The sequence below is a fragment of the Monodon monoceros genome, unplaced genomic scaffold (genome assembly GCF_005190385.1).
Source record: "Monodon monoceros isolate NGI ecotype Baffin Bay Population unplaced genomic scaffold, NGI_Narwhal_1 Super_Scaffold_6, whole genome shotgun sequence".
Classification (NCBI taxonomy): domain Eukaryota; kingdom Metazoa; phylum Chordata; class Mammalia; order Artiodactyla; family Monodontidae; genus Monodon; species Monodon monoceros.
In genome coordinates, this window is record NW_021703783.1 from 100749611 (window position 1) to 100774800 (window position 25190).

Below are 25190 nucleotides of genomic sequence, written 5' to 3' on the forward strand. Positions count from 1 at the left end.
TAAAATAGAGGCCATTTCCTAAATGACAATCTACATTCTTAAAAGCAAATAAAAAATTCTACGTATTTCTTCTTCAGTGCAAAGCCTTTGAAAACAAACTCATTCAGAAAAGTGGTGCTTTACGTTTGGCTAGCTGTCTATTACCTAAATCATACAAGACACAGCTATGAGAAAGTAAAGAAGGAAAAAATTAACAATGGTGGCAATATAATAATTTGAAAATTATGTGCATTCAACCAAATGTTAGCTGACAGCTGCAACAAACCAAACCATGATTTACTGAACATTCTAATCAGTTCAAACTTTATATTATTATTATGTTAGGAAATAAATTCTCTTATACCACTGCTATCTCCTATAGGTAATTTGTTTAGTATGATTACATTCAAGGCCTTATGATTGTTACCTCTTAAACTATACCACGTGTGTTTAAGTATTCTGTGAACTATGTAGGACAGAATATACTTTAAGATTAAACAGCACTTCTCTATTAAGTCTTTTTTCAGAAGACTGCAGAATCAACCAAAAATGACCTTCCATAAATTTTTTTCCACATTAAAAATGATAAATGGTTCTTATATGATCAGAAATTTTGTTCAGGTCAGAAAAATGTTACAGTAAACTGGAGTTTTAGTGTTCCATAACACCTAAAATCTGTTTGTTTTATTTCTTAGTAACATTAGCATAAATCTACTTACAAAAATATAATTCAAAAGTTAGACTTCTAAATAAATTCCAGCTCCTTTCTCAGCTCTGATTTTTTTCTTTACTTAAATCAGCAAATCCATTTAACATAGAGGTGAAGCACCTAAATAGTTCAAAAGATTTTTCTCTAGCTGCCTAAAAATGAACTGATTAAATCATATTCAATGCAGGAACATCATTTCAGTTCACACCAGGCCCTGAGAAGGTTCCAAGAAATGCGACAAGAACAAAGCCACCAGGAGTGTCCCCTATTGTTTTATGTTCAGTAAACATCGGGATTTTTAAAATATACAATAAATGTACACTGCACCAAGAGTATCAACAGAGGTGCTGAAGTCACATATAGAAGTGCGAAATGCCCTGCTTCAGATATTCTAATTTGTAAATAAATACCTATGATGTAACAATAACACGTTTCCACAGTGATCTGGGAACAGTGCCATTTTCTTGCCAATTTAATGGATTAATTTCCTTAACTAACTCTACAATTAAATACATAACACATGCTTCTTTTAAAAATGTGCTATAGGGACTTCCCTGGTGGTCCACTTGTTAAGACTCCACGCTCCTAATGCAGGGGCCTGGGTTTGATCCCTGGTCAGGGAACTAGATCCCGCATGCCGCAACTAAAAAGGTACCGTGTGCCGCAACGAAGATCTTACACCCAGCAACAAAGATCCCATGTGCGGCAACTAAGACCCGGCGCAGCCAAATAAATAAATAAAATGTGCTATACACAATTACAAGACACTGGAACTAAGCTTAATCACACTTTAATCAGTACACTCACTTTTGTTATGTTTTTGTTAAAGGAAGAACAATGTGTTGCTGTGACACTTCTAATGTAATGAGTTTTGTTCAAGATTATGAAAAGTTTGAATAATTTCCCTCCAGACCATTTCATTTCAAATTTATACAGCTTGTTTAGTTACTTGACCAAGCCAGAAGAAAATAAAAGGAAAAAAGACACTCAGCCAGATGAGATAAAGAATGCTAACACGAGGTCCAGGCGCGGCTTGGGTTTTCTGTCCCAAGTGCCAGCGAAAGCAACGACAGACAGGTGTACACCTAAACAGAGTGCCAGGTCAGTCCATTTTTACTGGGCTCAAAATTTTTAATCAGAGTGATGAAATAAAATTCACATTTTGTGGCAAGACAAGAAACAATTAAACGTAAAATTTCTCTCTCCCGGTCTGGGCCTCTTCAGACCCTTTAGTGTGTGCTGTGCGTCTGCATTAACCAGACCTCCTTAGGTGAGAACCTTCCTTCCTAATCTTGTAAGGAGCAAAGACGACCCACTACTGCTTCTGTACACGCAGATCTGGATTGTGTAAACTATCAATATGTCATTTGATATATATAACACTTTGTCTCAAAAATGTATATAACTGTTCTTTGACCAAAAATGGGCCCAACAGCCCTCAGGGCTTTCTGCAAGACTGTCTCCTGGGTAATAATACTCAAATTGGCTCAAGTAAAATTTTCCATTCCTTCCTTAGATCAGCTATTGATTAATTGATTAATTAATTGAAGGGCCTCAATGAATTTCTTCAATTCTTCTTTCAGTAAGGCAGCGACACTCTGGTTGGATGATGTGCGCTTCTCTGCATAATACTTTATCTTTGGTTTTGTCTTGCTTGTCTGAAGAATAGCAAAACAGCATTTTGAAAAGCAAGTGTGAAAGTAGCTCTTTTGCCCATTTCTGTTCCCCTCTAAACTTGAAAGAACCTAATTAACCTGTTTATTCTTTTCCTAGATAAAAAGAACTAAGAATAAAGAATTAAGTAAAGAATGACCAGCTCTCTATCCCCAACAACCCCCTCAGCAACCCTGCAGGCAGATCACACGGGCAAGACGGGCGTCAGAAGGGAGAGTCAGCCAGCCTGCACGCAATAGGGAAGGATGCAGAACACAGCCTCCTGCCTCGATGATTCACTGAGATTCTCCCCCCTCTCGCTTTTCCCTTTAAAAACTGTCATGGCCGAGTAGAATCTTTGGATTTGGTCTGGGGATATGAGTCTGCCTTCTCCCCAGATTGCCGGCTTTTCTGATTAAAACATCTTTCCTGTCTACTGACACTTGCCTCTCGATTACTGGCTTTTGAGCGGTGAACAGCTGAACCTGAGTTTGGTAACAAATGTAATCATTTGGTTATTTTTATTCACAGGCAGCATTGATTTCTTTCTTTTTTATAAATTTATTTATTTATCTTTGGCTGCATTGGGTCTTTGTTGCTGTACGTGGGCTTTCTCTAGTTGCGGCGAGCGGGGGTGGGGGGCTACTCTTCGTTGTGGTGCGCGGGCCCCTCATTGCAGTGGTTTCTCTTGTTGTGATGCACGGGCTCTAGGTGTGCAAGCTTCAGTAGTTGTGTCACGTGGGCTCAGTAGTTGTGGTTCACGGGCTCTAGAGCTCATGCTCAGTAGTTGTGGCGCACGGGCTTAGTTGCTCAGTGGCATGTGGAATCTTCCTGGACCAGGGCTTGAACCCGTGTCCGCTGCATTGGCAGGGGGATTCTTAACCACTGCACCACCAGGGAAGTCCAGCATTGACTTCTTATTAGGCTGGCTGCTGTCATATTCACAGGTAATGTCCCATGTATGCAATAAGATGGATATTCTTTCAGAGAATCAAAATTGTGAAGACTTTCAAATATGCATTTGTTGGTAGTCAGATCAAAACACAAGATATATGAAGTTTTTGAAATATGATAATCATATTTTTCACAGACCTTAATCGGTTACTGGCTCAGTGTTATGCTTATGGTTTCCAGTTAAGATAACACCCCAGCCACAACAATGGCTGTACTCACCCCATCTTTATTCAAAATTGAAGTTCCACACAGAAAAGCAATGGACTTTTTAAATGCAATAATGACTTCTTTCCCATTTTCCAGGTCTTTTATCCTACTTCCTAGCCATTTAAAGTCTGGTAATATTTCTTCAAAATAAAAATCCTTCTTTTTTTAAAAAAATAATTTATCTATTTATGTATTTTATTTTCGGCTGCTGTTGGGTCTTCGTTGCTGCACACGGGCTTTCTCTAGTTGTGGCAAGCAGGGGTTACTCTTTGTTGTGGTGTGAGGGCTTCTCATTTTGGTGGCTTCTCTTATTGTAGAGCACGGGCTCTAGGCACGTGAGCTTCAGTAGTTGTGGTACGTGGGCTCAGTAGTTGTGGCTTGTAGGCTCTAGAGCACAGGGTCAGTAGTTGAGGCACACGGGCTTAGTTGCTCCATGGCATGTGGGATCTTCCTGGAGCAGGGCTCGAACCTGTGTCCCCTGCATTGGCAGGCAGATTCTTAACCACTGCACCACCAGGGAAGTCCCTAAAATCCTTCTTTAAGTGCAACTGGATACAAAATTTTGGAAGAGAGACTGCTGAGGCTAACATATAAACATTATTCACATCAGAATTTCTTGATTTATTTTTCCGGCAATCAAATATCCACCCCCACCCCCCCCCCACCCCCCCACCAAACAAAGTTGCCAACTCATTCCCCGTGAAAACTTTCCATTGACCATCCTCCTGGAGTTCTGCCACAGCCAGCTGGTCTGCACTGGGACCTGTAGATAGCACTATCTGAGAGTTCTCTTTCTCTGCCAGTCTCCGGGAAATTTCCAGCACAGACTCTCCTTCATATTTGGGCATTTAATGGTAGAAAAGTCTGGATCAGGATCTTTTTGTTCTGGTAACGGAATTGGAATCTTAAAACCAAACACGTGCAGAGTCAACTGCACATAGTCATGTCCAACCCCATGAAAAGATATATGTACACATTTCAAGGTGGTCTTTGAGTTTGATTCCCTGTGAAAATCAGTCTTTTTCAGATCTTCCATGTGTCTCCTGTAATGTCCTGCAGAGAGTCTCTCTCCAGTAGGCTGGCATTCACTAAATCATTATTCCAGGAAGCATTCCAGGGTTCCACACAGTCCTCTATGCGTTTTGGACTTTCTTCATCATGAGGAGATGTGATCTAAACACCAGTTTCCCAATAGACCCTCTGTCTGTTCTCTTCCTTGCAGTTGTGAGAGGCAGTAATCATCACACCTCCAACTGCTTTGAGCTCCTGGACTGCATATGATGTAGGAACTTATTTCGGAAAAAGGTACACAGAAACATCTTTAGCCAGCAAGACTGAAACGGTGAGTTTAGGAAGTCTTTGGATGCTGCAGCTGTTAGTTACTTGACCCCAGCTGTCATACCCAAGACAAAGTTTCTCAACATCTCTCAAGGTATTTGTGCATCTTCTGTGTTGATTGGATTACTGTAAGGACATTAATATAGCAAAACCCTGCCACCAGAGCAGAACCAAGTCCTGCAGCTCCAAAAGTCATCCAGCAACAAAGAAACTCCTTGTTTGTCTCATTCAGTAACAGATTTTCAAATTGTTCTTTTGTTTTGGCATTGTTTACTGGTTTGCAAAGGGTGGCTAAATATAAGAAATCAATCAATGTAATTCACTACATTGATAGAAGTGAGGTGGAAAGACCACACAGTCATCTCAACTAATGCAGGAAGAGCATTAGACAAAATCCAGCAGCCTTTTATAATGAAAGCACTCAGAAAATCAGGAATAGAAGGGAACTTCTACAACATGATAAAGGCCATATGAAAAATCCATAGCTAACATCACATTCAGTGGTGAAAAACTGAAAAATTTCCCCCTAAGATCAAGAACAAAACAAGGATGGCTGCTTTTACTATTTAATTCAACATAGTACTGGAAATTCCAGTCAGAGGAGTTAGGCAAGGAAAGGAAATACAAGTCACCCACATTGGAAAGGAAGAAGTAAAACCTTTTCAATATGCACATGATATGATTCTATTTATAGAAAAACCCCAAAGTATGCGCAGGAAAACGATTAGAATTAATAAAAGAATTCAGCAAAGTTTCAGGGTACAAGATCAACACACAAAAGTCAGCTGTTTCTATAAACAGCAAGGGATAAATAAAAAAGTAAATAGCATCTAAAAAAATCTGGAAATAAATCTAACCAAGAAGTGAGAGATTCATACGTGAAAAGTACAAACATTGATGAAAGAAGTTAAAGATATAAATAAATGGGAAAAAAAAGGAAAGACATCCAGTGTTCATGAATTGGAAGACTTAATATTGTTAAGATGTCAAAACAATCTTTAGAAAGAAGTTGAAGGACTCATACTTTCCAAGTTCAAAACTGTACTGCAAAGCTACAGTAATTGAAATAGTGTGGTATTGGCATAAGGATAGACATCTAGACCAATGGAATAGAATTGAGAGTCCAGAAATAAACTCATACAACTATGACCAATTGATTTTTGACAAAGGTGGCAAGACCATTCAGAGAGAAGAGAATAGTGTTCTTGACAAATATTGCTAGGACAACGGGATATCCACATGCAAAGGTAGGAAGCTGGATCCCTACGTTATACTATATATAAAAATTAACTCAAAATGGATCAATGACTTACATATAAGAGCTAAAACCATAAACCTCTTAAAAGAGAACATAAGAGTAAGTCTTCATGACCTTGGACTTGGCAATGGATTCTTAGATATGACACCAAGAGCATGAGCAATAAAAGAAAAAAAAAAGATAAATTGGACTTGATCAAAATTAAATACTTTTCAGGGAATTCCCTTGATGCCCAGTGGTTAGGACTCGGTGCTTTCACTGCCAAGGGCCCGGGTTCGACCCTTGGTTGGGGAACTAAGATCCCGAAAGTCACGAGGCACGGCCAAAAAAAAAAATAAAATTAAATACTTCTGTTCATTAAGGACGTTATCAAGAAAGTGTAAATACAACCTGTAGAATGGGAAAAATATTTGTAAAAGTCATAAATAAGAATTTAATATCCAGAATATGTAAAGAATTCTTATAACTCAACAGCAAAAAGTCAAACAACTCAATTTAAAAATAAGCAAAATAGGGGCTTCCCTGGTGGTGCAGTGGTTGAGAGTCCGCCTGCCAATGCAGGGGACACGGGTTCGTGCCCCGGTCCGGGAAGATCCCACATGCCGCGTAGCGGCTGGGCCCGTGAGCCATGGCCGCTGGGCCTGCGCGTCCGGAGCCTGTGCTCCGCAACGGGAGAGGCCACAACAGTGAGAGGCCCGCGTACCGGGAAAAAAAAAAAAAAGCAAAATACTTGAATAATTGTTTCTCCAAATAAATACTACAAATGAAGGGGAAATGTATCTCAAAACCACAGTGAAGTACCACTTCATAACTACTAAGATAGCTTATCTTTAAAAATGGAAAATAACAAGTGCTAGCAAGGATGTGGGAAATTGGAACTCTTGTACATTGCTTGTAGGACTGCAATGTAAAATGGTGGTTCCACTGTGGAAAACACATTGGCAATTCCTCAAAAGTTTACACATAAAATTACTATATGATATTCTTTTTTTTAAAAAATAAATTTGTTTTTGGCTGTGTTGAAAGCTGCGCGCAGGCTTTCTCTAGTTGTGGCGAGCGGGAGCTACTCTGCATTGGGGTGCCTGGGCTTCTCATTGTGGTGGCTTCTCTTGTTGCGGAGCACAGGCTCTAGGCGCACGGGCTCAGTAGTTGTGCCTCGCAGGCTCTAGAGCACAGGCTCAGTAGTTGTGGCACATGGGCTTAGTTGCTCCGTGGCATGCAGGATCTTCCCGGACCAGGGACGGAATCTGTGTCCCCTGCACTGGCAGGAGGATTCTTAACCACTGCGCCACCAGGAAAGTCCCACTATATGATCTTGTAATTCCACTCCTAGATCACTGTGCTATGCCCTCCTCCCCCACCCCCCAATTTAAATGTTGAAGCCCTTACCCTCATGTGATTGTATTTGGAGACATGGTCTTCAGGAAGTAATTAAGGTTAAATGAGGTCATAAGGGTGGGGCCCTAATTAGGATGTCATTATGGGGGGGTCACAGGATATAGTCTTTTTAAAAAAACTTTATTTTTTGGCTGCGTTGAGTCTTTGTTGCTGAGCGGGGGCTACTCTTTGTTGCGGTGCGCGGGTTTCTCACTGCGTTGGCTTCTCGTTGCGGGGCACAGGCTCTAGAGCACAGGCTCAGTAGTTGTGGAGCATGGGCTTAGTTGCTCCGTGGCACGTGGGATCTTCCTGGACCCGGGCTCAAACCCGGGCCCCGGCACTGGCAAGCGGATTCTTAACCACTGCGCCACCAGCTAAGTCCCAGGACATAGTCTTTTAAGAGGAATCTACCTGAGCACAAAGAGGTCATGTGGGCACACAGTGAGATGGCAGCTGCCTACAAGCCAAAAGAGGCTTCAGAATGAAACCTACCTTGCCAGCACCTTGATCTTAGACTTCCCGGCCTCCAGAGCTGTGAGAAATAAATACCTGTTGTAAGCCACCCAGTCAGTGGTCTGTTACAGCAGCCTGAGCAGACTCTGACACCCAAAAGAGTTGAAAACTGCTCATATAAGCACATGTGTAAGCATGTTCATAGCAGCACTATTCGCAATAGCTGAAAGATGGATCCAAACATCCATCAATGGATGAACGGATAGACAACTTGTGTTATTTAATACAATGGAACATTATTTAGCCATAGAGAGGAATGAAGTACATGATATATGTGTGAATCTTGAAAACATGCTGAGTGAAAGACACAAAAGGTCACATATCGTTTTATTTCATTTATATGAAATATCCAGAGTCGATAAATCCATAGAGGCAGAAAGAACGTGGATCAGTGTTTCAAAGGGGCTGAGGGGAGGGAGTGTTGGAGAAACTACTTAACAAGTAAGGGGTTTTACTTCAGAGCGATGGAGATGTTTTAGAACTAGATAGAGGTGACAGTTGCACAACACTGTAACTGTACTAAATGGCACTGCGTTGTGTACTTTATGTTCTGTAATTTCACCTCAATGAATTATTTAAAAAAGACGCAGGGGTGGTGTTCCTGTATGTCAGGATGACATGCTGCTTTAAGAAGCAGGTGGATTTGAGCAATGTATGGGTAGGTGGCCATGGATATTGCTGGCACCCTGCCTGAGCACTTATCCCCTACCTACTTTGAGTGTTGGAACTCACAGCTGCCCTTTCCCCAGGGAACTGTCCTTGCTAAAACAGGAGCCCTTTTGCCCTGGACACTACGAGTCACCCCTTCCACCTCCTCCTCACACACTTGGCCAACTGGCACAAAAAGGGCCCTGGTCTCAAAGTGGGACCGTCCTTGTAGGGCAGTTTGTCCTCCAGAGCTTCCCTAGGAAGGGGGAGACTGAAGCTGGTCCCCAGCAGAGACGGAAAACTGCCACAATGAGTCATCTGAACAAGAGTTGCCTTCTCAGGCTTTGCTTCCAGGGAACCTGATGCAAAATGGTTACGTAAAGCCAATACTGATGGTGAATTATATGGTTTTTGAATTATATCTCAGTGAAGCCATTATATTTAAAAAACACTTATTAATCATTTATAATAACTAAAGGGTTGTTTCTGTTGTTGTTTTTAAAAGTACATCTCACCAGGGTAACGCATTCCTGAAATTTCCTGGTCGGGTTAAATCTGTGAAGTGAAATTGTAAGCATCAGTAATCTAAGGGGTAAAAATGCTTGTTCTTGACTCCCAAACAAATACCCATTCTTTTAAAAACACTAAATTCCACAGAAATGGTCTCTGTGACAATAAATCTAGAGATAACATGACAGGTCACGGCAGACTCCCCTTACTAACGTGGCCGATGATCCGCTCGTTCTCTTGTGACTCTTTGCTCAGAGAAATCCATGCCCACAAAGCATGCACATCTATTCAACGTAAATAAAAATAAATTTTAAAAATGGAAATGATGTACAAGATGATCATAAAAGCATCCTAGTGAACCACAAGTCCTGCAGATAAATGGAAAAGGCAGCATGAGAGTTCTCAGCAGCCCTTGCCACCCAAGGAGGTACAATGTCCACACTAATCCTCAAGAAAAATGAAGGAAATCCTCCCTTGTTGAAATAGGAGTTTTAAAGAAAGCTTTCCGAAAGTCAATTTTTTACAAAGCAAACAGGTGTGCCTTGTGGTGTGGCTGTATTGACCCTCGATGTTTACAACTACGATGTTTGTGTATTACTAAGTATGGCCAGACCAGTCGCCTGCTTTCACATGATGTTAACAACAAACTTGGGCCTGTGATCTTGGCCTCGCTGTTCATCAATGTACTGGCTGTACCTAGAAGAACTCTGGAAAAACTTACGGAATGAACAGCTCTCTGCTCAAAACCATTTTCTTAAAATGGTTGGTTTCGTTGGGAGACTAGAGGAAAAAGGATAGTCAGGAATTAGAAATCATTCCCTTGGTAGAAATGCAACGAATAGGCCCTGAGGTCAGTTCTGGGAGGGGGAAAAAAACCGCCTAAATTTCCTTTTATTTAAGAGACACACACAGAATGTTCCCCGATTTTCTTCACCGTCCCACATAACCTGGAGGGTCCATCCTTAATTCTGCCTCAGGGTCTGGTGTGGACCCCTTACACCTGTTGATGGCACTTGCTGGTGCTGACCCCTTCCCTGCCCGACTACAGGGGAGGGAACAACTGTGAAGGGTCAGGTCTCACGGGCCATGGCAGTGGGGGAGCAAATGGGATGGTTGGGTCTGTAGGAGGCATAGCAGGGGATGGCCTGGAAGAATGTCTCACGTGAGAGCTGAAGGACTGCCGAAGGGAGGGGTATTCTGAACTCCCCCCCTCCCCAAGTCGGCCGTGGAGAGAGGCATCCTTCTGTGGCTCAGGAGGGAGACGGGCTCTCGACGCGGCCACGCTGCTCTTTGCCCAGCATATCCTCCTCCTTCTGCTCCAAGCTGATGCTCTGTGAACAAGGTTGCAGGTGAGGCCTGGCCTTGCATTTGCCCAACTGTAGCTCTGACACCTCTAGGGGCAGTGCCCTCGACGAGCACGTGTGGCCTGCAAAGTCGGTCTGTTGGGTTATGCTCTGCAGCCGTATGAAGGGAAGCCGCTTCCTCTACGCCACCTGACATCCGGGCCTGACCTACCTCAAGCTCCTGCAAAACCTCATCCATGAAGTCCCGGGAGTTCTGTTTGTAAGACACAGCTAATCGAATTGCATCGCTGAAGAGCTGGAGGTAAGGTGAAGGTGGTGGGAAGGAAAACAAGGCCGTGGGGCCAGTGGCCTGGACTCTGCCTGCCCTGTACCCACTGGCCCCATTCCCATCATATGTCCACACAGTACTCCACCCTAAAATCAGCAAGGTCACTCCTCAATTCACCTTTTCCTTGTCACCCTGACCCCATGCATGGTCAACGTACCTTTTCTTCACCAAGCCCAACCCACCACCGCCCCTACTGTCAATGCTCACACGACCCCTTCCTGTCACCACATGCTCAGCACAGCCCCCAAAACAGTGCCCGTCCTCTCCACCAGCCCTGCAGCCAGCCCTTCTCTCCATCGCTTCCCTGGTAACTTCAGCACCAGGCCTTCCCCGGCCTTACGAGACTGTCTCTGCAGTCTCCCATTACCTTCACAACGTTGGTACCATCAGCAGCTGAGACAAAGTACAGGGGCAGGGAGAACTTCCTGGCAAAACTGAAGCTTTTTTGGGTCATCTTTATGTCTGCTGTAGAGAGAAGGTAGGACATGGGCCTGTCTACAAAGGCAAAGGGAGAGAATTTTGCAGGGTGGGTCACTGGAGGTCCCCATTCTAGGAAGAGGGATGAGCAGGGACAACCAGGGGACGTGTCTTAGAAAGAGTTCACTTCACTGGGATCTGTGTCTCGAGAAGGCAGGTTGGCTCACTTGGATCCTTACTGGGAGGGCAGTGATGGCAAGAAACCAAGGGCCGTGTGTCGGGAAAAAGAATGGACCATTGACGGTTCGCTGGCCCAGGAAAGGAAGAGGAAACGTGTGATGGTGGGTCCCCCCATGAATTGCTGGCACCCAGATGTAGGGTGGCCTCACCATCGATTTTATTGGCCACCACAATGCATGGAATCTCTGGCCTGAACTCCCGAAGCTCTGTATACCAGGTGCTCAGGTTCTTGTAGGTGATTTTCCTCTGCACATCAAATACCTGCAATTAGCAGAGGAAAGAAGACAGCCCAAGTGCATCAGTGTCTCTGCATGCCACCCCCAGGTGACACACACACAAGCAGGCAAACACGGGCTTGGCAACTCGGACCACGCACCACTCTGAGCGGACTCCCCTCTAACCACAAGGGCTATGCCTTGCCCACCCTTCTCACCCTCTAGAACCTTCATCTTGTCACCTTATTTACCTATTTTAACCAGATTTTATCATTTTACTTATTGATAAGTCCGTTACAAATGGTAAGCTTTTTGTTTTTTTCGTAGTCTAACTACTGCTTAAACTTTGTTTAAGAACTCCTTTATAATGGGACTTCCCTGCTGGTCCAGTGGTTAAGACTCCACACTTCCCATGCAGGGAGCGTGGGTTCCATCCCTGGTTGGGGAACCAAGATCCCACATGCCACGCGTGGTGTGGCCAAAAAAACCCAAAACACCTCCTCTATGATAATCTTAAATGTTTCTAGAATTTCCTTTCAGTTATTTTGATTTACTTTTAATTATAAACTTTTAATTTTGTATTTTAGACTTTGTAGAAGTACTTTTGTCTTTTATTATTTTGTAGCTTATCATAATTTTATTAACTTTCTATAATTTATAGTTTTTACCTATTGAAAAGTACCCGCAAGAAGAATGAGCACTGTGACTGGCTCTAGGGCGGGGAGGACAGAAGCCCTAAGATGCTTCAAGTTGCTGCTACAGGGATCCTTCAAGCCCCTCGCAGGAGCTCCTCAAAGGCCAGCTTTCTGTTGCCCAGACACCCTCCAGAAGAGACTCACATGTCCAAACTGCCCCAGCACAACAGTGGATTGAGATGCACAACCCTGTAACCTGCTGGAATGGCAGATCTTACTTCTAAACAACCCAGCCCTTCATGGGAGTAACCATGTCCAGGGCCAGGGATTCCCCCTGCATGGCAGTGGGCTCTGGTCAGCAGCTGTCACACCTGAGGCAGCAGGAGGTCCACCTGAGAGGCTCTTCTATGGTACTCTCCAGGCCCAATTTCAATAAATGACTACTCTGTCTTGAATTCCCAATAAACACTTCTTTTAAAATACGCTTGTAATGAAACTTCCGGAATCTGCTTCACACCTCCCGTGGCTGCCTTCCATGGTGACTGTTAGTCACACTTTGTCCAGGTCTGGTTTCCTGAGCTTCCTTTCCTTGTTTTGAGAGCTGAGGAGCTGGTTAGGCTGAGAAGCATACCCTTTGGGGTTTCAAGGTGGAGGGTGGAACCCCAGCTCCCTCTGGGACTATCAGGTCCCCATGTGGTCACGAGAGGCTGAGCGCTTTCTACCGGCAAGGCCCCCTACAGCAGGCTGGGGCTGGTGGTAGGCACCTGCACATACAGGTATGCAGGGAGGCTGGCAGGACGAACACCCCAGGTCTCAGAAGAGGGCCCAAAAGGAGCTAGTGGAGATGTGTCAGAGGCAAGAGGTCACAACTGCTGGCACTAGTCTGCCCCCATTTGCCTTACCCTGTTACCCTCTTTTGTTTTGTCCCATTATAGGTACTAGCATTAAGTTTTGGAAAATTTCAAGAGATCTTGTGCTTAAGGGACAGAAGAGCCTGAGAAAGGAGCCAGTGAGTTTGTGGGCAGGAGGTCCTAAAGGACACAGGTTTACAGTTCCTCTCTCTATTCGTGGCCCTTGCCATAGCTGAGTGTCAGGCTCTCCTGCGGCACTTGTCACCCACTGGCTACTGGGCTGGACCTCTGAGGGCTGTGCTCTAGACAGCAAAGTGAGAGGCTGAGACGGAGGAGGGGGCCATTTTGGAGGGGAAAGCTCCCTGGGAACCAGAGCCTGCTCAGCCCCAGCATCTGCCCCTAGAGAGCAGCGGATGAGGGAGGCCTCCATCAGGGAGGGACTGTGTTGGACTCTTAGATGCTCTGCCTGATGATGAGGCCCTGAACTTGCTCCTCCCGCTGGAATGGTGGCTCCACACATCCCCCCACCCCCCACCCCTGGAAGAGAAGCTGGCTCTGGCGTGTTCTCACTCCGAACCTCTGGGAAGCACATGCAGTCTGAAGCCTGCACTCATCCTTCCCTCCAGCACCCAGCCCTGGTGAGGAGGGCTCAGTCCTGCTGGGCCCTTCATCCCTTCACCCCTCAGGCCAGACTTGCCCAGAGCCTTTGCCCTCCAGTTGGTTTCATACCATGATGCAGGCGTGGGCCTTGTGGTAGTAGGAGGCGTGCATGCTCTGGAACCGCTCTTGGCCTGCTGTGTCCCAAAAGTCTGCAATGTGAACACAGCTCTGACTGCCTGATGGGGGATGAAGGGCAGAGAGCCCCAGACGCTGAGCATCTCTGTGCGGTGTCTGTGTTCGGAAACACAGGCACCCGTGGGAGGATGGGGAGCAACGGAGACCACACAGCTCGCGGGTGTGTTGTCAGGATGTAACGCACCTGGGCGTGCGTGGGGGCGGGTGAGAGGGAGACCCAGGGCCAGGGGGAAGGAGAGTACAGACAGGGAGCCCCAAGAGGGAGAGGGTCAGTGACCTCCTTCCCCCACCTATAAGATGCAGGACGCTCCAAGGTCACAACTAGGTCCAATTCCCATGTGTGCTGATCACAGAGGGTGGACACAGTCAGGCCGGACGTGTGGCCTGGCCAAGGGGAAGGTTGTGACCACATTTAAAGCCAAACCCTTTGTGGCAGATGACACTCAGACCAACCCTGTTATTTCTTTACACTGGCTGAAGAGCACCGGAACAGAACCCCGCGTGCTTCCTCCCACCCTCCCTGGCTTCCGGGCTCTCTGGGTTGTACCTATCACCCTTCATCCATGCCTGGGGTCTCACATCCCCCTGCTTGATTCTCTCCCCCACTACTTCTCCCTCCTGAGAGGTGGTGTGGCTCGGCACTGTGCTGCTCACCCACAAGGACGGTCTTGCCGTCCACCGTGGCCGTGTGCTTGTACAGGGTCAGGGCGTGTGTGGACAGCTGCCGGGGCTGACTGCACTTACGTTAAGGGGCAAAGATGAATGAAAAGAGACGTAAGCAAGGTGCTGGGGGGCGGCTGCTGGGGGGATGGAATGGGCTCTCTCTCTCCTTCTTTAAGAAGTTATTTAGATTTTAAATTGAATGAGTGTTGCAGACAGAGGATCAACTTCAAATATCACAGGCACAAGCTCCATGGAAAGGTGACGGGTGGGAGAGGTTGGGATTATGTCCTGGCCACCTAAGTCCAAGGGAAAACATGGAATGGAATTTTACAGAGCAGCTGTTTGAAACAGCATCACGTAGTTGGCCAATGAGACTGCGGGGATGCCCCAGCTCCCCATGGATGGGGCTCTTGCAGGCCAGAGAGGAAACCCAGCCATAAGAAGCAACATGACAGTTCCAGGGAAAAAAAGTCTTCATAAGCCAGACAGCTAACAAACTGTTTATGAACTGTAGTTTGCTTTTTGCAACCGTATCAAAAAGCTTGGGGAATAACATTTCCTGAAGCTGCAAGATGCTGTGTGGTTTAACCATCAGAGCTGGGATGATGCAGGTGGGTGGGTGCAAAGGAGAACTTGGTAGAAGGTGAAGTAAGATACACTTAGAGTCTACCACGGGGGGGCTGGGGCCCCGGGCAGGGAGCAGGGGGCTCTGGGGCTCTTCTCACCCTCAGTTCTCAACGGACTCACTCGGGAAGCTTTTAAAAGCCATCCCAATTGTCTCATTCCAAACCTGCACAATGCAACGATTCACGGAAGGAGGGTGGGGCTGGCGGTTCCTATTTTACAAAGTTGACTCATACCAGAGCATGTTTAAACATTAGAGAGCCCAAGCTCTGAGGTCAGAGATGTTAAGTGACTTGCCCAGCGCCAGAGCTACTAAGAAGGAAGAGGTGGGGTGTGAGTCCAGGCATTTGACGAGGTACTTACTGTTAGCCATTCCACTGCTTTCCTAATAGAAAGCAGATCCAAATGTGAGTAAGCCTGAAAATATGCAGCACCAACTACATGTGATGCCACGTGGGTCAGCTGGTGAGAAGCCAGCATGAAACGAAACCTGCGAATTTACTCACTTATCCCTCCTCCCTGGACCGCTGGAGCAAAGGGGTGGGCAGTGGGGCTGAGCTGGCCTGAGGGTGGAAAGGGCCACAGGAACAAGGAGCATTTCAAAACTTGAAGGATACAATCCATCCATGAGAAATCTCTCCATAAGTCTGTAAGGAGAATGTGCAAGTGGTCAGGTGCATCCCTCAACGCTCCTGCCTGCCCCTGTTGCACCACCCAAGGGTTGAAAACTTGGAAGCCAGCTGTGGCTTCCCCACTCCCACTCCTTCCACAGCTACACAGTTTCCTTTCAAGGACAATGCCCAGGAACCACCCACCCACCCTCTTTCTGACTCCCCTTAAGTTCCTGACACCCTTCGGCTATAACGCTGACCCAGCATCCACAGATGCTTTCCCTGTGGGCAGGGACCCCAGCTTCCTCCTTTTAGGGAATAAACAAACTGTGGTACATCCATAATATGGACTACTACTCAGCAATAGCAAGGGAAAAATTACTGATATACCCAACAATTTGAACAAATCTTAAGGGTATCATGCTGAGTGAAAAAGGTCACACGTTGTATAATTCCTTTTATACAATGTTGCCAGGATGACACAATTATAGAGATGGAGAATATTAGTGGCTACAGGGGTTAAGAGGGGTGGTAGGAGGTGAAGTGGGGTGGGTGTGACTATAAATGGACAGCAGGACCGAGGCCTCTGCAGTGATGGAATAGTTTTGTATCTTGAGTCCAGTGATGCTTACACAAATCTACACATGTGACAAAATGACACAGAATTATACATATGCATTGAACTAATGCCAGTTTCCTGAATTTGATCTTGTACTACAGTTATGTAAGATATAACCACTGGGGAAACTGGGTGAAGGGTACACAGGCCCTCTCTGTATTCTCTTTGCAACATCCTGTAAATCTGTTATTTCAAAATGAAAAGTTAAGAAATAAACAAAACAAAACAAAACACAGACTGGGAGAAGCTACGTGCAATGCCAATCACTGACAAAGAATTAATATACAGAGATCATGAACGGCTCTGATACGTGAATAAGAGAACACACACACAACCTGGGTCCTAAGAATATGAACAGGCAATTCAGAAGAATGGCTAAAAAACATATGAAAAGATGCTCAATCTTGAATGATTTTAATGTAAATTAATGATTTTCATGCAAATTAAAATAAAATGAAGTAGCACACACATCCTTCAGATTAACAAAGTTGAAAAAGTCGTATGATACCAAATGTTGCACATTTTGTGGAAACTCTTGTACTGTGCCGGTAGGAGTGCGAACTTAATATACTACTACTTTGGAGAGCAACTGGGATAAGTCAAAGTTTGAGCTAATCCTAAAACTGGGCAATTTCACCCCAAGTCTAATAGACTGTGTGCCCAAGATGATAGGCATAAAAATATTCACTGCAGTATTGTGTCTAATACCATAAAAATTGTACTTTCATAACTGTTCTTCAACAGAAGAATGGACAAATATATTTTAGTACAAAAAAATTTAAAATAATTACTAAGTGCTTGCCATTTGCCAGATACTATGCTAGGTGCCATGATATAACATTTAACAAAACAGAGGAAAATTCCTGTCTTCATGGAGCTTACAGTCTAGTGGGTGAAGACAGACAGTAAACACACACTTAAAAAATATATAAGCCACGTGTATGGTCACTGGATTTAGAACAAAAGCATTACTGCAATTCAACGGGGTAAAGGGTTGTTTTATCAAGAAATGGTGTGGAAACAATTGGATATCTATGTAGGAAAAAAATGAACATTACTTGAGGACATTACTTAAAATGGTGGAGTATGAAGTTCTATGGGTCACTCCCTCAACTGAAACAACCAATAACTGGAAAAAATGATCAGAATCAACTATTTCAGAACTCTGGAACCTGACTGGACACAATGACCAGTAGAGTGCTGGATAAAAGGAGAGTGCTGGTCTTGTGCAAAAGAACAACACGCACAAACCAGCAATGGTCACCCACTCCTCAGGCCCACTGCAGCTAGGCAGTGACCCGTGTTCCAAATGTCTGGCTTCAGTAGAGATACTTTCCTCAAAAAGTTTGGCCGAGGAGCCGGATCTCAGCTCTCTCAGGCTCCAGAGTCTTCCCCTGCTGGCATCTATTGGAAATGTAAAGGGATAGGAATACTATTCTCTTTGTTTCTTTCCCCTTTTGGAGCCAAATATTTAAGGAAATCTTTATCAGGTCACTGTCTGATCACAGATAATGGAATAGAAATATCAGTGACCACACACAAGAAGGAATATACACTTGGCAAAAATAGTATATGGAAAAGTTACAAGTGGATACTCCAGCTCTAAACAAGCAGAAATCAGCCATACCCGAGGAGTGGGAATATCTGAGTTCCAAAGTCACCACATCAAAATACTCAGAATGTCTAATTATCAACCAGAAAATTACAAAGCATACAACGAAACAGGAAGGTATAGCCTATTCTCATGATAAAAAGAATTTAACAGAAACAATACCTGAAGAAATCCAGATCCTGGAATTACCAGTCAAAGAAGTTAAATCAATTATCTTAAATATGCTCAAAAAACTAAAGAAAACCATGGACAAAGAACTAAAGGAAATTAGGAAGCAACATATAAACAGAATGAGAGTATTAATAAAGAGATAGAAATTATGAAAAGAAACCAAACGGATATTCTGGAGCTGAAAAGTACAATAATTCAAATGAAAAACTCCCTGGACAGTTTCAACAGCATACTTGAGAAGGCAGAAGAAAGGATCAGCAAACTTGAAGATAAGGCAACTGGAATTATCCAGTCTGAGAAGCAGAAAGAAAAACGAGTAAAAATGACCAGTGCCTAAGGAGCCTATCAGACAACATAAATCATCCTAACACATGCATCATAAATACAAGAGGGGTGGGGGCAGAGAGACTAGTTGAAGAAATAATGGCTAAAAACTTCCCAAACCTGATGCAAGATATGAATGTACACACCCAGGAAGCTCAACAAACTCCAAACAGGATAAACTCACAGAGATCCACATTATAGGCAAATTGACAAAACTCAAAGACAAAATCCTCAATAAGATAAACAGCCAACTTCTCATCAGACATCACTGAGATCAGAAGGCAGTGGAATGATATATTTAAAGTCCTGAAAAAAAAATTGTCAAAAAAGAATTCTATGTTCAGCAAACTATCCTTCAAGAATGAAGGAGAAATTAAGACATTCCCAGATAAACATAAGCTGATGTGGCTTATTACCAGTAGATCTGTCCTATAAGAAATGGTACAATAAGTCCTTTAGGTTGAAATGAAAGGACACTAGACAGTAACTTGAAGCCATATGAAGAAATAAAGATCTTCAGTAAAGGTAGCTACACAGGTAAATATAATAACCAGTATTCTTGGGCTCCCCTGGTGGCGCAGTGCTTAAGAATCCACCTGCCAATGCAGGGGACATGGGTTCGAACCCTGGTCCAGGAAGATCCCACATGCTGCAGAGCAACTAAGCCTGTGTGCCACAACTACTGAGCCTGCGCTCTAGAGCCCACGAGCCACAACTACTGAGCCTGTGTATCACAATTACTGAGGCCCACGCACCTAGAGCCCGTGCTCTGCAACAAGAGAAGCCACCGTGATGAGAAGCCCGTGCACCACAACGAAGAGTAGCCCCCATTTGCAGAAACTAGAAGAAAGCCTGTGCGCAGCAACAAAGACCCAACGCAGCCAAAAAAAAAAAAAAAAACCCAAAAACCAGTATTCTCATATTTTTGGTTTGTAACTCCTCTTTTTTCCCATGATTTAAAAGACAAATATGTAAAACTATAATTGTAAATCTATGTTAATGATCACAATGTATAAAGTTGTAATTTGTGACAAAACAATATCAAGGGGAGGGATAGAAATATATAGGAGCAGAGTGTTGGTATACTATTATAACTAAACTGGTATTCAAATAGGCTGCTATAAATTTTAGATATTAATTATAATCTTCAAGGCAACCATTAATAAACAACTAAAGAAATTATACAAGACAGGAAGGGACTCAAAATAGTACACTACAAAAAATTAAAAAAAAAAAAGAAAAAGTAATGGAGTACTTGAAGAAAAAAAACTGGAGACATAAAACAAATAGCTAAATGGCAGAAGTAAATCCTTCTTTATCAGTAATAGCTTTAATTATTGTTGTTGCAAGTGAGAATAGATAAAACTCTCCAATTAAAAGTGAGAGATTGGCAGAGTATATTAAAAAAACATGATCCAGGTATGTCCTAACTGTAAGACACTTGCTTTAGATACAAGGTCACAAAGAAGTTGGAAAACAAAAGGATGATAAAGATATTGCATGCAAACAGTATTCAAAAGAGAAATGGGGTGACTATACTACAGTCAGACAAAATAAACTTTTGAGTGACAAATGTTACAAGAGACAAAGAAGGACATTATATATTGATAAAAAGTTCAATCTATCAAAAAGATATAAAAGTTATAAACATATATGCACCGCACAACAGGGTCCCAAAATATATGAAGCTAACACTGACACAATATATGAAGCTAACACTGACACAACTAAAGGGAGAAATAGAGAGTTGCACAATAATATATTGAGATTTCAATACCCCATTTTCAATAATGAGTAGAACAATGAAACAGAGGACTTGAACCACACTAACTAGGTCTAACCACCAATTAGACCTGACAGACATACACAGGATACTCCACCCAACAATAGTAGTATACATGTTCTTCTCAAGTGAACATGAGTTAGGCCACAAAAAAAGTCATAATAAAATTTAAAAGACTTAGAACATACAAAGTATCTTTTCAAATAAAATGGAATGAAACTAGAAATTAATAACAGAAGAAAAACAAGAAAATTCACAAAAAGGTGGAAATTAAATCAAATAGGGAAGATTTAGTCAAATTAAATCAATAACATAACTGTACATCTTTAGGTAGTAGACATGAAAGAGCAAACTAAACTCAAAGCTAGCAGAAGGAAGGAAATAATAAAGATTAGAGTGGAGATAAACAAAATACAGAATAGAAAGACAACAGACAAAAATCAGTGTAACCAGAAATTAGTTCTCTGAAAAGATCAACAAAATCAACAAACCTTAGCTAGACTAAGAAAAGAGAGAGGACACAAATGATCAAAATCAGAACTGAAACTGGGGACAGTAACATCAATTTTACAGAAACAAAAAGAATTACAAGAGAATACGATGAACGAACAAGCTGGATAACTGAGATGAAGTGCACAAATTCCTAGAAACACACAAACTACCAAACAGATTCAAGACGAAATAGAAAATCTGAGTAGACCTATACCAAGTAAGGAGATTATATCAGTATTCAAAAATCTCCCATAAGGAAAAGTCCGGGACTGGATGGCTTCACTGGTGAATTCTACCAACCATTTCATGAACAAACACCAATCCTTCTCAAACTCTTCCCAAAAATTGAGGAGGAGGGAACACTTCATAATTCTTTCTATGAGGCCAGTGGTACCCTGATTCCAAAGCCAGACAATGACACTACTAGAAAAGAAACCTACAGGCCAATACTCCTCATGAATTTAGTTGTAAAAATCCTCAAAAAAATCCACTGGCAAACCAAATCATATTAAAAGGATTATACATCATCAAAAGTACCAAGGGAGATTTATTCTCAGAGTATAAGGATGGTTCAACTTAAAAAAATTAATCAAACATATCATATTAATAGAACAAAGGAAAAATCCTACATATTCATCTCAATAAATGCAGAAAAAGCATTTGACAAAAACCAACACCATCTCATGACAAAAACTAGGAATAGAAGGTAATTACCTCTAGGATAAAGGCCATATATGAAAACCCCACAGTTAATACTCAATTGCAAAAGACTGAAAGCTTTCCCTTATAATGAGAAACAAGAGGATGCCTACTTTTGCCACTTCTATTCAACACAGTACTGGCAGTTCTAGCCAGAGCACTGTGATGAGAAAACAGTTATTGTGAGTTGCTTCCTAGACATTTTACAGCATGACAATCCTGCTCACACCTAAAGTCTGGACATTTAAATGAGGACCTGAGTTTAGGATTCCCGCCACAAGTTCCTGCTTTGCTTTTCCCAGGGCACCTTTTAAAATAAACAGACTTGAGGCTAAGAAAAGTTAGTGACCTCTGCCCCAATCAGCAAAGCCCCTAGGGAATTACTGACAGCTACCTGGGTCTAAGGATATGTTAATAACAGATAAAAGTGGAAACCAAGGTGGAACTGGGGCACCTGGGTATAAGACTAAACTAGGCATCTGGTTAGGGGCAAGTTTACCCTCATCCTGCGAAGGCAGAAATGGATGTGTGCCCCACTGGTCCAAGACAGCTGAGAAACAGGCTCACACCCTGTGGAGACAAGCTGCCAGCACTGCAGAGCCTCCCTTCAGGGGGAGTTCCACGCCTGTGCACAGAGGCACTGAAGTCAGTTAAAAGAGTGAGTCAATCTTTACACTGGGACTTCCCTGGTGGCGCAGTGGATGGGAATCTGTCTCCCAATGCAGGGGACACGGGTTCCATCCCTGGTCCAGGAAGATCCCACATGCCGCAGAGCAACTAAGCCCATGCGCCACAACTACTGAGCCTGTGCTCTACAGCCCACGAGCCACAACTACTGAGCCCGTGTGCCACAACTACTGAAGCCCGCGCGCCTAAAGCCCACGCTCCGCAACAAGAGAAGCCACCGCAGTGAGAAGCCCACTCACCTCAACAGAGTAGCCCCCGCTCACTGCAACTAGAGAAAGCCCGCTCGCAGCAACCAAGAGCCAACACAGCCCAAAATAAATAAAAATTAAATCTTTTAAGAAAAAAAAATCTTTACGCTGATTATAGTCAGGCATCATTTCTATCCACTCTTCTCAACTCTGAGTTCTTTCAAGACAGTATCTTCACCACCTTTCTTCGACCTGTCGCTGGTTGTGCCAGTCACACTTCTCACACTTTCCTCTCCCCATTCCCACTGTCTGCATCTTGCAGTCTCTCAGCCCCATACCACACACAGGAATACCCCAGCTCTCACCTCACCAGGACTGCTTCAGTAGTCTCTAGGGTGACCCGTCCCATACTTTCTGCCAGGACTCATAGATAAAGCTCAATTTCCTCAGTCCCGTGACTTGCCCCTGGGGACGCCCTCCTCCCCAAACACACACAGCTGCTGATGTGACGCTCCCTTCTTCCCCCATGCAGACCTGGGCTCCAGCCAAGACTACTCTCTCACCACTCCCATAGAAGCTATGCTCCTCTATGCCTCTGGAGGATTTTTCTAACAACCCAGACCCACTCTGGGCCTGGCATTTCTTCCCTAATCTCCCAACATACTTGGACTTGCCCACAGCGCTGTCCCCCAGGCAGATGATTTTCACATTGTCATCGGCATCGTATTTCTCTTGGTCCAGCTCACAGGGTTTGGCTCTGTCCCCGGCCATTGGCTCCTGGCTGTAGAAAGGCGATCAGCTCAGGGGAGGGGGGTCTTGTCACCGTCTGGGAAGATCAAGAAGAGGCTGTTGTTAAAGAGATGAGAAGTCCCCTCCACCAAATCCACTTCCTCTTCCTGGACAGGGGAGACAATGAGCTGACAAGAGAGGGGCCCAAGGAAACACTTACATCCTTCTCTATTCACCACTCACCTGGCTAGCACTTGCTGAATCATGGGGCTGTAATCTTGTCCCCACCCAGATCTTCTGAGAGTGGTTTACCCTATGTCATCTCTTTACTTCAGCTATGCTCAGAACCACAACTCCCACTCCCACCTGGAGAGACTATTCTAAAGCCATGTTGAAGCTTTACAAGTTTTACCTACAAGCGTTTTCTCACTTGTAAAGCAGGGACAAAACTCACTGCCCACATCACATGATTGAGTTGAGACACTGTCTGAGAAAGAGACAGGGCTCTGTAAGCCTGAATTCTCATCACTGAATGACCGCTCACACAGCCAAAGAACGCTAACCTGTATTCCTGATCCTCTACCTCATGCTTCTCACTTCCACTTCATTTTCCATCATACTGCCATCAGGAGCTGCCTTTTCCTCTCTCAACTAGGCATTCCCCAGACCCTCTTCTCTAGGGTTATTTCAACCTCTACTAGTTTCAGCTATCTCCTAAATGCTGATGATGCCAAATCTGTATCTCCACAGAGATCGCTTCCCTCAGTGCCAGACTCACGTATGCAATTGCCTACCAGATTTTGAATAGCGAACTATTCCACACAGGCAAAAATAACCTGGGAAACCTAAGCCCTGCCCACCCCAAAGTCGCTCCTCACGTTCTCTGTCTGTACATCACCAGCCACCCAATGCCAACATCGAGGCGTAACAATCTCTAGCTCTATTCCACTATCCTCATGTCCTTAAGCCCAAATATAACTTCACAAACATTACTGGGAATGTGCCGTAGTCCACAGTCTGAGTTAACTCGGCACACAAAAATGATGCAACGACAACGCAGCATCAGTGCTCTCACTTACTGAGGGTTCATCACGGGTACATCTTGCACCCGGATAGGAGACACGATGGCAAAGTCTACTGTGGCAAGAGCTATGATAGACGTGCACACAAGGGTGGAAAATACCGACAGGACCCCTGAGTTTCCCTAACTGCAATGCTACTGTTTCTGCTCAGGTAGGGACTCAGCCTTCTTTACATAGGTACCCTCAGCCTCAAAAGCAGTGACTAGGAAGTGGCAGATGCCTGACAAGCATAATGAGGGGCTGTCCCTTCTACCTCCACCCTGTAGCTGGAGCGACCTGTTCGGAAGCCAAACGCGGCCAAACCCGTTCTCAAAGACCTTCAATAGGTGTCGATGTCCTCGCCACCCAGTGGATAAGTTCTCTTTCACTCAAGTAGTTTTCGGGCACCAAACAGGTCTGAGAACCACTTTATACCCCCGCAGCCAGGCTGGGCTGCCTTCGCCCCCCCCCCCCCCCCGTTGCCAGAACCCACTGTCCCGTTCTTCCCCGCACTGGCCAAGGGCCCGAGGACGGCCCCCACATGCGAGGCCGCCACCCGCGCGACTTCGTCTTCTCGGCCGTTCCCGGGCGAGGGCTGGAGACCAGGAGCGCCGCAGGTCGGTCCGCCCACGGCCAGCCGCCCTCAGGGCCCCGAGTCCCCCTCGAATCCCGCCCCGTCCCGGACCCTGCCCTGTCTCGGACCCCGCGAGTCAGCCCGGGTCCCACCACGGTTCACTCAGCTTCCAGCGCTGCCCGCGTCCTCGCAGATGCTACGCAACCGCGCAAGGACCCTAGGCGGGCTGCCCGGCCAAAGGCCTGAAGGACCTCGCCGGGGGCTGGCTGGCTAGTCCAGTGCCGGGCGAGAGTACTGCCGGTCAATGAGTACCCGGACCGGGCCGGCCTGGGGCTTCCAATAGCCGGAGTCTGGGGTGGGCTTTGGCCCCGGGGCTGAGCCAGGGTTCAAGCGGCTGTAGGCCTTGGGGAGTGACTGGGCGG

At 44.6% G+C, this 25190-nt stretch overlaps 1 protein-coding gene and 1 pseudogene across 6 annotated transcripts; both read right to left on the reverse strand.

Annotated features, from left to right (window-relative positions):
• Positions 1 to 1773: 1773 nt before the first annotated feature.
• Positions 1774 to 9164, reverse strand: LOC114886219 (annotated as a pseudogene).
• Positions 8252 to 24952, reverse strand: RABL2B (RAB, member of RAS oncogene family like 2B). 6 transcript variants are annotated; one of them, XM_029205825.1, is made up of 9 exons: positions 23377 to 24604; positions 23069 to 23230; positions 15836 to 15865; positions 14586 to 14665; positions 13866 to 13972; positions 11585 to 11696; positions 11146 to 11273; positions 10662 to 10745; positions 8252 to 10477 (listed from the first exon to the last, which is right to left on the reverse strand). In XM_029205825.1, the coding sequence occupies exons 2-9, from the start codon at positions 23173 to 23175 to the stop codon at positions 10397 to 10399; spliced, it is 729 nt and encodes a 242-aa protein (XP_029061658.1). In that variant the 5' UTR covers positions 23176 to 23230; positions 23377 to 24604; the 3' UTR covers positions 8252 to 10396. The 6 variants fall into 6 exon arrangements, with proteins under 6 accessions (XP_029061658.1, XP_029061653.1, XP_029061656.1 ...); XM_029205824.1 differs by lacking the exon at positions 23377 to 24604 and adding an exon at positions 24897 to 24952 and having other exon boundaries at positions 8254 to 10477; positions 11146 to 11243; positions 13866 to 13945; XM_029205820.1 differs by lacking the exon at positions 23377 to 24604 and adding an exon at positions 24897 to 24952 and having other exon boundaries at positions 8252 to 10745; positions 11146 to 11243; positions 13866 to 13945.
• Between the last annotated feature and the right edge of the window lie 238 nt (positions 24953 to 25190).